The 13,779-nt window shown below is 47.2% G+C and overlaps 1 protein-coding gene across 1 annotated transcript in view; it reads right to left on the bottom strand.

Annotated features, from left to right (window-relative positions):
• The window catches only part of LTA4H (leukotriene A4 hydrolase), a 590,002-nt gene that overhangs the window by 310,007 nt on the left and 266,216 nt on the right, over positions 1-13,779 (bottom strand). The window contains exon 6 of the mRNA XM_069629348.1: positions 12,931-12,983. Within this exon, the coding sequence (XP_069485449.1) occupies positions 12,931-12,983 (53 nt within the window). The remainder of the gene's footprint in view (positions 1-12,930; positions 12,984-13,779) is intronic.

Below are 13,779 nucleotides of genomic sequence, written 5' to 3'. Positions count from 1 at the left end.
TCGAGGTAAACAACGGTGTAAATGTCCAGAATGTCATGAAAGATATTGTTCTTAAAAGTCTGAAAAGTAGCAGGGCATTATAGAGGCCGAATGGCATGACCATATACTCGAACAGACCATGTCTAGTACAGAACGATGTCTTCCACTTATCTCTGGGTCGCATTCAAAACAGATTATAAGCCCCCCATAGATAGAGTTTGGTGTAAACAACTATCTGTTGTAAATGGTATAATAATACCGAGATGAGAGTTATAGGTTAACAGTTCTTGATAGTTATCTGGTTCATTTGTCTATAATCTACACAATGTCTAAGGTCCCCTCCCCTTTTAGGTGTGTAAAATATGGGACTGGCCGCAGGAGAGCAAGATGGCCTGATATGTCCATTCCTCAAAGATTTTTCTATGTATTCTTTAAGAACCTGACCTTCCGTAGGCGACCATGAATAGACCCTCCCAGATGGAATAACAGACCCGGTTAAGATGTCTATAGGCCAGTCATACGGTTAGTTTGGTGGTTGTTTGGCTTGTCGTATACATCTATGAACTTGTTAATTCAACTAGAATACCAGGAGCCATGGACACTATAAAATGTCCTACAGATACCAAAGCCTAGCATGGTGTACAGACCGGGGTTCAACTTACAGCACAGTGTTCCTGACAAAAAAGGGAAGGAGTCCGGTCAATTAAAGGCTCATGTAAGTGTACCCATGGGATGCCCAGAATAATGCCAAATTGTGGTGCAGCAATAAGATCAAATACAATACTTTCATGATGGTCAGGTTGAATAAGGAGGGACAGTGTCTTGGCCTGTTGTCGAATAGGGTCAGAGGTGAATGCGGTACCATCAAAAGCTTGAACCGGCAACCCCAGGGTCTTAGCTAAAGCAATGTCAACCTAGTTACCTGTGGCACCGGAATCAATTAAAACAGAAACAGCCTGTGCTTCCTGACCAGTAGGACAAGCAGGAACTGAAAAGTGTATGCTATTATCGAAAACGTCTTTGAGGGGGGTTTCCTATGAGAGGCTCATCCAAACCCCTTGGTTCAAGGACAAGCCCTCCAAAAAGCAATAGATTTTATTTGGTCTTTTGGGGCAGGCTTTGATAAAGTGCCCCATTTGACCACAATACATGCATGCGTTAGCAGCACAACAGCGTTCTCTTTAATCCACACCAAGAGGACCACAAACGCCTCCTATTTGTATTGGTTCTGATGTTGTGTCTAAGGGGTTTGAGAAGGTTGTGACTGGGGGCTAGAAGCAAAAGGCAGAGCTCTTTGTTCACCTCGACGCTTCATTCGACGTGAATCAACCCGTAACACTAAGTCTACCAAGTCAGGATAAAAAACGGGAAGAGTTTGTCTTTGAGTACATCACTCAAGCCTCTATAGAACACTGCCGATTTCTTTTGTTCGGGCAACGCGGTCTCAGCCACTAATTGATTGAAACGGGCTATGTATTCTAGTAATCCAGATTTCCCCTGGGTCCGTCCAAGGAGTTCAAGGTCATGAACCTGGGCTTTAAAATGGGTGTCAAAATACTTTGGTCATCTCTTCAACCAAGAGATCGAAATTAGATAAGACTGGACTGTTGCCCTCTAAAAGTGGATTAGCCCAGGTGGCACCCAGCCCTCCCAAATGGGAAAGCATGAATGCTGCCTTAGTGGTAGAATCAGGAAAAGCCATAGGTCTGTACAAAAAATGCAGCTTACACTTATTTAGAAACATCCGATATTTTTGGGGGTCCACAATGTACCTCTTAGGGGCAGCCAAAGTGAAAGGGATTGGCACATATACTGGCACGATGGGCAGTGCATCAGGTTGTCCCGGAAGACCAAGCGGTGGAGAAGCAACCCCATCACCAAATTTATCATCTTGCGGGAGAGGATGCGGACCGCTTTCTATGGCACCAAGAAGCTGGTGAAGGGTCACATTAGCAGCTGTCATATCAGCATGTAATGCAGCAATAGCTTGTATAAGTGCAGCAACGGGTTCCAGGGCTAACTATATTAGTCCAGGTGGGATAAAGGCTTCTTAGTCTGTGACAGTAAGGATTCCAGGTGTACTAATGCCCTTTACCCCAAAGAAGCAGTCGGACAGATATGCAATACATCTACTTACAAAATAATTGGGGGGAAAGGATGGCAGGAACAGGAAGCACCTCCAGACTCTTTGGTTGCTGTAACCAGAACAAATTGCGGTTACTGTATGTACTAATGCTAACTTTCCCAAGTGTCTCCCCTGGAATTCCAACTACCTGTAAACGCTGGTTACTATTCCCAAAAGCTTTAGAGGTGGTTTCCTGGGGACAGATTCCTGTGGTTAAGAGGTGTAAATATTGAGCACCAGTATCCAAGAAGCAAGAAAAAACAGATCCAAAGTACTGGACTCCAAGAACAGAAAAATCCAAATACGCAAAATCCAAAGTCATGAACCAAGGAAAAATTCTATCCAGTTAAAGTTCCAAAAAACGCAATCCATAGGCAATCCAAAAGAGTTACAAGAAGTTGAAAGTCCAGTTAATCCATCAGATGTGTCGTCGAAGCAAAAAGGGAATTTGGAGAACGGTAGTCCAGTGGGAGCCAAGGTTGAAGGAAACAAGAGTACAACAATGAAGCTTTAAACGAAACAGGAAAAGCCAGTCGCGTGTATCCGAAAAGCTAAGAAGCAGTGAAACGCAAAAACAGCCGTAGTTTGCAACAATGGCGTTTTGAGTTCTAGTGACAGGGACACAGGACGCACCATCTCGTGCATGGATGGACAGGCGCGAGCAGTGCTGGGAATTGTAGTTGTTGTCTCGTGGCCCGTCCTGGAGTCTCCAGGGCAATCTCCAAGAGCTGTCTGTCCTTCTGAGATGTCATGTCTGATCGGATTTGGTAACACATGAGCAGGTAAGGAAAACATGACAGTATCGTTTGTGTGTGGCCAGAGGAAGCTGGGAATGTCTAGTCCTAATCCACATCAGTGGTGCCTGAATGTCTGTTGCTAGGCTGATGTTGTGGCCAGTGGCTATCCATAATTTGATAGCCACCGACTATTTAAGTGGTGCAGATCCTTACCATTGGTGGGCTTGGACCTGCTCCAAGCCCAAAGGTTAGCTAAAAGTAAGGCACCTGCATCTATTAGACAGATAATCGTTGGAGCCAAAACCTCTAGGAAGAGGTCCAACCTGCTGACGACCAGAGGATGACACCTGCCACTGCTCGACATTGGTGCTGGCCTGGTGATGCCTTGCTCCTCTACCTGATCTCAAGCAGATCCTCGTCAATGCTACGAGCCCTGGACCAGTGAGAACAACCAGTCTCAACCCCTGCTTGAGGATCGGTGCCTTCAGAAGTGGCCCTGGACCAAAGGGTGGACTGACAAGCTCTCTCCTGGACTATGTCGCTGCAGCCGTCACCATCCCAAGTACATTCTTAGATCTTGGAGGATCTTCAGCCTATGGAACAAGTTGCCTGCTCCTGCATTTCCAGACCTCCAGCATGAACAGAAGCTGTGCTGGGTCTGCTCATGCGTTCATCCCCCTGAAGATCGCCTTTCGCCACCTGATCGTGGTGACTCCCGTTGCAACACTCCTTCAATTCCTGGAGGTGTCCTGAGGTGGTCTGCCCCACAGAAGTCGATCTTCCTTCTTGTGGGTGTGCTACTGGAAGCTATCCGGAACCAATTCCTAAGCATTGTGACTAATCAAAGCTAAATCCTGAAGCAGAAAGTGCCCTCCGCACCCGTGGCCCCTGGCCCTTCATTCAATGGGACTAGACACAGGAGAGTGTGTCCCCAATGGATTTCAGAACACCAGCAGTTGTTGCTGGAAGAGAAGAATCAAGGGGGTAACCTGACCTGTTCTCCCCACCCCCCGTTCTCCAATGGGTTCCATGGGTGTAAAGGCCTGTCCCTAAAATCACTTTTTCCTAACTTTGGATGTTGGAGGCCTGGTCAAGGATCCCTTCCTAAAACTATCCTAAGGGCTGGGATTAAGTGATTCTACTTACCTGAACTTTAACTTTTTAACTCGTATTAATCATAACCACTGGCATTGCAAATCTCTTTATAAACCTACCTGAGAAGTATATACTTTGGAACTGGTGATCCTGGGGCACAAGGCCCCAAACCACCTTATAGTTAGTTTATTTTATGATCTAGGGAAGCTGTTCTGTGATTATTCTTAATAGTTCCTTCGATTTCTATTGCATCAGAGTCAGGGCCATCTTAAGCACTTTTGGGGCCCTCCTCCACCAAACCAAAGTAATTAAGGGATCAAGAATACTGGTCACGCCCCCCCACCCGTCGCGCTCACAACCTATAGGTTGATATGCTGTCTTGCCGCATAATAAGCATGTTTACTTCCTTTACGTCCTCTTACATCCCCTTACACTCTTCATTCTTGCTCTAAACGGAATGATAAACAAGTAGCATTTGAAGATCAACATTAGCAGTCTACAAAGGGATTACTGTTCTAGTACATACAGGATACTTTTTATCAATAACATCCAGGAAGGAATGCAGCCTGTAGTATTAATGCAGGACCGTATGTAAAAGGTACATGTAACACATAATAGACAGAAAACTCACATTAGCTGCCTCACAGAATGCAAAAGTGCTCATGCATGGATAGAGACCACCAATCGGAAGGAATGAGAACTCTACACATCCCGTAGCATGGATAGTGAAGGCAGATTAGAAGCTACCAGGAAGGTGTCTTTATCCAGACAGAGTGAGATTAGAAGTGGGATATTGTAGTGTTGCCGTTAGCTATCAACGGAACAAATAAATGCCTGTGCTGTGTGATATAAATATGCTGACAATTAACACAGTGAAACCATGAATAAGGCTTTCATGAAGATCATACAATGAGAAGGATATCACTCGGAATGGCTCACAATTTTGAAAGGTTTAGGGACTGGCAATATTGAAAGGTTAGGCAATAGAAGAATAAATGAGATGCCCAGGATCACACATTGGTTAAGGGGTGAAGCTGGGATGTGTGCCAACTCTGCAGTTTCTGCATTTGAACTCTGCAGTTTCTGCATTTGAAGTCTTTATTTTCCAGTTCTTACTATGAACTAAGACTATCATTTTATTAAAAAACGGACTTGGAATGTACACAAATTACATTATCAAACATTACCATTTTTAAACAAAATATCATAGAAGGGTGTTATGCAAAATGAGAATGATTCTAGCTTTGTTCTATCCATCAAGGGAAGTATATAAGAACCAGCATACCAAACGCTGTGATTTAACAAATTTAATCTGGGTTTGTATTTTAAAACTTTATACTTCCAAATCAATGGCCTGTGACATTTAAAACCTTTGACTTTCACCAAAAAGCAAACCGTTTTTTGTGTCAAACAAGCAGACCTTAAAATATGCTTGCATGAGGCCTGCAACCTATGGTCCACTCTCTTCTGTCTAGCAGCCCTTCCACCCAAATGGCCTACATAAGAAGAAAGATCAAGTAATGGGCTAAACGATACCACCAGCATGCAAGAAGGAAAACCTCACAGAAGACAGCACAGTAATGTAAGATATATTAGATGATTTGACCAGGAACACTGTCTCGTCTGCTGACAAATCCAGGATACAAACATGAACGCTGTTGTTCCATAGTCTTGAATTTGGATACTTATTCACCTCTTGGACTAACAGTTTATGCCATCGTTGGAGGCAATTGCCTAGGTTTTACAACACCCCATATGAACAAACCATACGGATGATATGTTCATTTTTATAGCAACTCCTATCTGGTACAGGTACATTGCTGATAATAGCAAATGTTGATCTACAAAAGCAAGTACATATGCAGGCAGGTTTATAAACTTCAGGCATAGGAAAGGCTCAGCCAGACTTGCTGGAATGTGATATTCTAATTCTGCATATGAACACATATCTCTGCAATGGGTGCTTCACACACTGAGCTAACTTCTGAACCATTATGGCACTCAATTTATCAATATGCATTTCCATTGCCTATTGCACTGGATCAACATAATTCCCACAGGAGGGAAAGAATGCTACAGAGTTGTGCCATAAGGAACACACAAACTATGTATACCACAATGAACACAGAAATCAATACATCATGAATGTATCAAGGTTAGAATGCACTTGCCAAAACAGAAAGGCCATGGGTTTAGAGCCTCAGCAGCACCCCATAAATTATCCTGACGTGTGCTATTTAAGGCTGTTGCAAAATGGAAGGGAATAGTTTCTTACCTGTAACTCCATTTCTCCAGCATTGGTATCTTTCATGGATTCACATGCTTAGAATATTCCCCGTCGTCAGACTGGGACCCCTCGGTAACATATATAGCCTTTTCCTATAGGAAAACTTCCGACACTTTTGTGTCCTATCTACGTCCTTTTAGGACCCACCTACGCATGCTCCGCAGGCCGTCCCAGTATAAGAGGCCCGCCCCCGCGGTTCCCCTTCAGATTTCGGCCCCTCCAAAGTAGGAAGGGTTAAACTTATCCATCACATACATTGCAATCCTGGGGAGGCTTGGCGGGCGCATGTGAATCCATGAAAGATACTAATGCTGGAGAAATGGAGTTACAGGTAAGAAACTATTCCCTTCTCCAGCATTGGATTTTTCATGGATTCACATGCTTAGAATATATTGTATAGCCGTAACCCTTGAGACGGTGTTGAGAATGCAATGTAACGCACCCTCACCATACTACACAATACATATGTACAGCAGGAATAAGTTTACTCATACAACATTTCCCACATAAAGTATACTGTCATCAAAAGGTAGAAAACAGACTCTCCACAGCGTGGAGCTTAGCTTACTGAAACAGATGGCGCAGGACAGCTCTTCCCATCTGCACCTCATCCGCATGCTGCCTGGCAAGGCAGTAGTGGCGGGTAAACGTGTGGGGCACTGACCATGCCGCAGCTTGGCATATGTCCATCAGCGGAATTCCGGCCCATAACGCTGTTGAGGATGACATCGACCTTGTAGAATGGGCTCTAGGATGTCTTTGCAGTGGCCTTCCGGCCTTAGAGTGACAAAAAGCAATCGTCGACGAGACCCATCTGGCCAATCCCTGTTTCGAGATTGCTTTACCTCTCGTCGACGGACCATATGCGACGAACAGTTGCTGAGTAGCCCTGATGTCCTGTGTGCGATGTAGGTAGAATTTCAGAGCCCTCTTAACGTCCACGGTATGAAGAGTTTTTTCTGCTGCCGAGGATGGAGTGGCGAAGAAAGTAGGCAGAACCACGGATGAGTGTTTGTGATATACCGTCGGAACCTTAGGGACGAACGTAGGGTTAGTTGACAGGACTACCTTGTCCTTAAAGAATCTTAGGTAGGGCGGGTCCACGACCAGCGCTTGTAGTTCCGAGATACGTCTGGCTGATGTGATAGCTATCAGGAATGCCAACTTCCACAAAATGAATTTCATGTCGGACGTGGCCATAGGCTCGAAAGGCGGTTTCATCAAGCCTGCCAACACTGTGTTGAGGCTCCACGCCGGGGGAAAACGTTTCACCGGGGGAAAAACTCGAAATACACCCTGCATGAAGTGTTTCACCAGTCTGTCACTGAATAGAGGAGACGACTGCCTCTTCCTTGTGAACCTCGAGATGGCTGCCAGGTGTACCTTTATCGATGAGGGGGACAATCCCTTTTTTGCTAAGAGGAGCAGGTAAGGTAGAACTTGTTCCGGCGTCACCAACAATGGTTGTAGGTCCTGCTGTTTTCTACACCATTCACAGAATCTCCGCCACTTATAGGAGTAGGATTTGTTAGTGGAAGGGGCTCTAGCCGCCTGTAGAACTTCTTGGCACTCCTCTGAAATGTCTAAAGCCCCGAATTCCGAGAAGTCAGGAGCCAGGCCGTAAGGTTGAGACTGTCCGGGTCGTGATGCCACACCGTGCCTCTGTCCCGGGATAGAAGGTACGGGACTTTCGGAAACGCTATGGGATGTTCCAGCGATAGATGGAGGAGGTCTGAGAACCACGGTTGCCTCGGCCAGTATGGTGTCACTAGAATCACCCGGCAATTGTATCTGCGCATCCACTGTATTGTTTTCCGTATGAGGGGAAACGGGGGAAAAGCATATAGGAGCATGTCCGTCCATGGGACGGAGAACGCCTCCCCCACCGACCCCTCTTGGGGCCATCTGCTTGCATATTTCTCGCATTTCTTGTTTTCTTTGGTCGCAAAGGCGTCCAGAGGGGGGTGGCCCCATTTCTCAAACACTTTCTTCAAGTGACCCGTGTCCACTTCCCACTCGTGTATCTGGGCCATGTTTCTGGTGAAGGAGTCGGCTTGGCAGTTCCTCACTCCTGGAAGGTGATGAGCCACAAGGGAGATTTCGTGCTTCGATGCCCAATGCCATGTTTTCTGGGCTTCTATGGAGAGAGTCCTTGATCGTGTCCCTCCTTGTTTCCTCAGATAAAACATGGCTGTTGTATTGTCGGTCAGTATTCGCACTCGCGACCTCTTGATGTGTGGTAGGAACGCCTTCAAGGCCCATCGTACCGCTCTGAGTTCCAGTACATTTATGTGTAGGAGTGACTCCGTTGGAGACCAGCGACCTTGCGTTTGGAGAGAACCCATGTTCGCTCCCCATCCGGTTAGGGATGCATCCGTAACTATGGTGCTCTGGAACTCCGGCTCCTGTAGGGGCACACCTTTGTTCAGATTGTGGGGACTCTGCCACCACTGAAGGGTCCGAAGTAGCTTGTCGTCGTCGACGGTTATCCTGTCCGACCACGATCCCTGAGCTTGTGTCCATCGGTCTGCGAGGAATTCTTGGACTGGCCTCATGAAAAGTCGACAGTTTCTCACCAGATGGATGCAGGATGCCATGGCCCCTAGGACCGAAACATACTTTCTCACTGAGATCCTGGTGTTTCGCCGTAGCCGGGCCGCCTGTTGAATGAGTCTTGAGGTCCTGTCGAGAGAAGGTTTCACCAGCCCTAGCCGAGTCCCGAACTGTGCCCCCAAGAATACCAGCGTTCTTGATGGCCGCAGAGAGGATTTCTCAAAGTTTATGGTGAATCCTAGCCGTTGTAGAAGCTGCATGGTGGCTTGCAGACTTGTGTTGGTCGACGCTGGGGAGGATCCCCTTACCAGCCAGTCGTCGAGGTAAGGGTATACATGGTGGCTTTGCTTTCTTAGCCAGGCAGCCACTGGAGCCAGGCATTTTGTGAACGTTCTGGGGGAGGTTTTGAGCCGAAAGGAAGAACTGTGAATTGGTAGTGGGTTCACCCTATTACAAAACGTAGGAATTTCCTGTGTTTCCGACACATTGGAATATGGAAATACGCGTCCTGTAGATCCAGGGACGCCAGGAAATCTCCCTTTTGAACAGTGCGGATCACTTCCTGTAGAGTGAGCATCTTGAATTTCAGGCTCTTTAGGGACTTGTTGAGCTTGCGTAAGTCTAGAATGGGACGCCATTTGCCGTTCGGCTTTTTTACAACAAAGTATCTTGAGTAGACTCCTTGGCCTCTCTGTGATGTTGGAACTAATTCTATCACTCCCTTCACTAACATGAGTGTAACCTCTTGTTGCAGTGCCTTCATATGGGACTGAGCGGTGAACGCAGGTGGAATTTGCGGGGGGCTGTGTTTGAATTGAAGAGAGTGTCTGTGTCTTATAGTGTCTAACACCCATTGGTCCGTCGTTATCCTTTCCCATTCGTCGACATATGCTGAAACTCTTCCCCCCAGAACGGGTTGTGGAACGTCACTGCTGATCTTTAGTTTGCTTGTCTCTCACCGACGATGGGTATGATGGTCGTTTTCTGGAAGACTGGAAGTTTCGTCGACGGTTAGCCGATTGTGAGGCACGTCGGTATCCCTGGGAGAGGTAAGCCGATCTGGCAAAGGATCTGTCTCCAGAAGAGAATCTTGAATTACCTGAAGCTCCTCTAAAGGGGCGAAAAGACTTGCAGCTTCTGCCACTCTGGAGGGCACCCAAAGAACATGCCTTGTCCGAATCTTCTTTCATCCCTTTTAGGGCCTCGTCCACCTTCTCACCGAAAAGAAGGTCTCCCTCAAAGGGCATATCTAAGACCTTGTATTGTACTTCTGGTCTGAAGTAGGTACACTTCAGCCATGACTGTCGGCGTAATATGACCCCATTGTTGACTTGCTTGAAGCCAGACTCAGCAAGATCCACCGGGATGTTTATTGCGTGATTTGAGGCTTCCTCACCCTCTCGGACCAGTAGCATCGCTGCCTTCCTCTGAGCTTCCGGAAGATGATCAAGCAGCGAGCCAGCCTGTGCCACATCTCCCTATCGTATCTGGCCACAATTGCCAGAGAGTTTGCGGCCTTTACTGTGGTCGCTCCCACGGCGAGCACTTTTTTGCCAAAGGCGTCTTGGCATCTCGCTTCGTTCTCGGGTGGGGTCGTGCAGTTGTGCTGTGCCTTTGCCTTCCTCGTTGCCGCCGCCAACACCACCGAGTCTGGTGTTGGTTGAGAGGATAAACACTTGGGGGTAGACTCTGGAGCCTTAAACTATTTTTCTAGGCGTCCTTTCACTGCTGGTTCTGAGAATGGGTGTCTCATTGTCTGCAACCCCTCTTTCCATACATGGTCAAGTATCGGTATCGAGAACACCAACCTCCTTCTCTTGCCCATGTGGTCGAACAAAAGACAATCCTTTTTCTGTTCTTCCTGGGACAGACCAAATTCTTTACATGCCTTCTCCATCATCGAATGGAATGACGCAATGTCGTCCGGAGGGGACGGGTGAGCTGGGCTTCTGGGGTTTTCTAACTCCGCCTCTGACTCCCAGGTAGGATCCATGGAGGGGGATAAAGAGACCTCTGACATGGCTCCCCTGTCAGACTCCAAATCTGGCAGCTCACCTTCCTCCTGCGCCAGTGTTGAGATTGGCGTGCGTGGGTGCGGCGGTTGACGGGACGGGCCCGGCTCGTCAACGGGTGACTGTGGCAGGCTGGCCTGGGGAAGTCGCTGGTCCAACGACCGTAGCAAGGACTGAAGCGAGGACAGAATATCCAACAACAAAACCGATTGAGGATTGAGGAGAGGGGCAGATACCGGCCTCGTCGACGACTTGCCAGCCGCTCGTAGCCCCAGGTCTGCTGGGCCAGCCACTCTCTCGCACTCATCCTCCGAGGACAGCAACATAGCTTGCTCTTGTAGCAGAGCCTCTGGGGGGGTAGGATCGAAGACTTCAGGCCGCCAGGCCTCCTGTAGAACCCCCGTCGACGAGGCTCTCGTCGACGCCATTGTCGACGGGACGGAGGATGCCCCTTGCGCTAGTGGCGGGAAGGCGGCCGTGGACTGGGTCGCCGTCGACGACGCAGGCTTCGCCGGTGGTTTTGGCGGTCCCGCCTTCTCCACACCGTGCCCGCTTTTACTCGACTCTCGACTCGTGGTCGATCTGTGATGATCGCCAGAGGAGGATTTCTTTTCCTTCTCATGCTTTTTTGATGAGGATGATTTCTTCGACGAGGAGTCTGTAGTGGAGTGAGTACCAGACGACTCTTTTTCCGACGGTCTAGATTTCTTCGCCGGTGGTTCCGACAAGGCCACGCGGCGTGATGTTTTTGCCGACTGTGTGGAGCCTACCTCCGAGGGGGGGGCATGCTCCCGCACCCTCATTCAGCCATGTTACCAGGCGTCGGTTCCGGTCTTTGAGGGTTTTTTGAGAAAACCCCTTGCATATTTCGCAGGCATCCGCCGAATGGTGAGGGTGGAGGCAATATATACAATCTATATGTCCGTCCCCCTCGTAAACCTTTTTCAAGCCGCACGTTGCGCACGGACGGAACAGCGCTTTTCCTGATACAGAGGACATATCGTACTCGAAGTACAATAAGGCAACCTAATACAAAATAGTAAGATAACACGAGGAGATCCCACTGCTTTGGAGACGGTTGAAATCTGAAGGGGAACCACGGGGGCGGGCCTCTTATACTGGGACGGCCTGCGGAGCATGCGTAGGTGGGTCCTAAAAGGACGTAGATAGGACACAAAAGTGTCGGAAGTTTTCCTATAGGAAAAGGCTATATATGTTACCGAGGGGTCCCAGTCTGACGACGGGGAATATTCTAAGCATGTGAATCCATGAAAGATCCAATGCTGGAGAATCTTACTTCTTTAGATCAGCTAGCCTTGTGGAGCCCCCTTCCAAGGGGGGGGCCCTGGGCAAGTGCCCCGTTTTCCCTCCCATAAAAACGTCCCTGATCCGAGTACTTCCCTACATTACACTGGTCATGGAATAAAATGCTATTCTTGGTGAATGTATATATCTGTTTTATTAGTGTTGGTGTTATGTTGATTTGGACCGCGCACCTCTACCACCCAGGGGAAGTCTTAAGGCTGACAGTATTTGACTGGAGGTTTTACTTGCTTAGTGTGTATATTAAAGGCCTAATACACTATTGTACATGTGTACACTTACCTGTCTAACGGGAATGATTAGTGTTGCTCTGTGTGGATTTACTGTAGCCCTAACCAACTCTCACACCCTTCCTGAGGCTAAGCCTCACCACTCTACTACGGTAGAGTGGTGAGGCCTTGGGTTTGGCTAAACTCTGTCTTCTCTGTTCACCATTATAGGACGGCCTCCCAAAAGGCCCCGCCCTCCCCTCCGCCCCAGAGGGCCGATTTTGGAAATCGATCTTAACATTGTGTGGCAAAGACAGAGAAAAGAATAGCATTTCCAACTTTATTAAAAGCACGACATTATTTTGTGGAAACATCAGCTACTGCAATCATAAATCTGGCTACTTTGCATACACAATTAAACAATGATGGTGAAAGCATGCATTACAATCGTAATTCATACATCCACAATGTTCTTGAGTTATTGATTTTTCCACGGGGGCGCTGCAGGGCTTAACAGATGAAAATGAATGTATGCAGTATTAAAGAGAAACGGACATGAACAAAAAAAGCTGACACACAAGCAAGGAAATGACAAAAATACAGTTCTCACCTGCTTTCCAAAGCCCCAACAACCAAAGCAATCAAGTACGAAGGTATTGGAATCTGTGGAACAGGAAAGTATTACAAAGGTTTACGAGTGGAGGGTATATGCACTCGGACAGAAACAGACATACAATAAAAACAAGATGGACCCCTTTGGCTAAGAAACCTTCCAGAATCGATGGAAATGGTCCATCCATTTCCAGTCAGAGTTAATATTAACAATGGTGTTTTACTTTCCCTTTCTTTCTAGTCAGATTTAATACTTAAAATACTTTACAGGAAAACCTTACTACATACATAAGATTCATACCTGCTACAGCACACTAGACAGTATTTCCCTAGATTCACCCTGGCTATTCCCAAACTAGTACTGGCCTTTAGGAGCAGTATATCCTGTGCATTTTCTGTGGTTTTCAACTAGAAAACTTGTTTTTCGTATTACACTCCTTGCCAAAGAGGATATTCTGAAAAGGTGGTAGAAAACAGCCCTATTCTTGCTTCCCAAATTCTGCCAAATATGTATGAGATTTTCCCAGGCAAGCCCTTGCTAAGCAGGGCTGGACTGGGAACTAAAACAGGCCCTGGAAATAATTACTGGGGACCAAAAGAGGCCCTGGAAATAAAGTTCAAAGGGGCCCCATATGACAAATTTTCAGCAAGCCCAATGCTTTTCCTATGAGAAAAATTGGAAATACCACACAAAAGAGGCCCAGGGAGCAGATGCCCACTGGGAAATCTCCAGAGTTCCCTATAGGCCAGTCCACCCCTGTTGCTAAGGTTCTGCTACACGCTCCAGCTAGCGTAGTAGTCTGAAAATAGGAGTATGTGGCTCGTGACTGGTAGCAGGCACTCTGTT

This window comes from Ambystoma mexicanum, chromosome 12 (assembly GCF_040938575.1).
Source record: "Ambystoma mexicanum isolate Mex_15411 chromosome 12, UKY_AmexF1_1, whole genome shotgun sequence".
Lineage (NCBI taxonomy): Eukaryota > Metazoa > Chordata > Amphibia > Caudata > Ambystomatidae > Ambystoma > Ambystoma mexicanum.
Note: the sequence above shows the minus strand (reverse complement) of the source record. Positions and strands in the feature narration are given on the sequence as shown.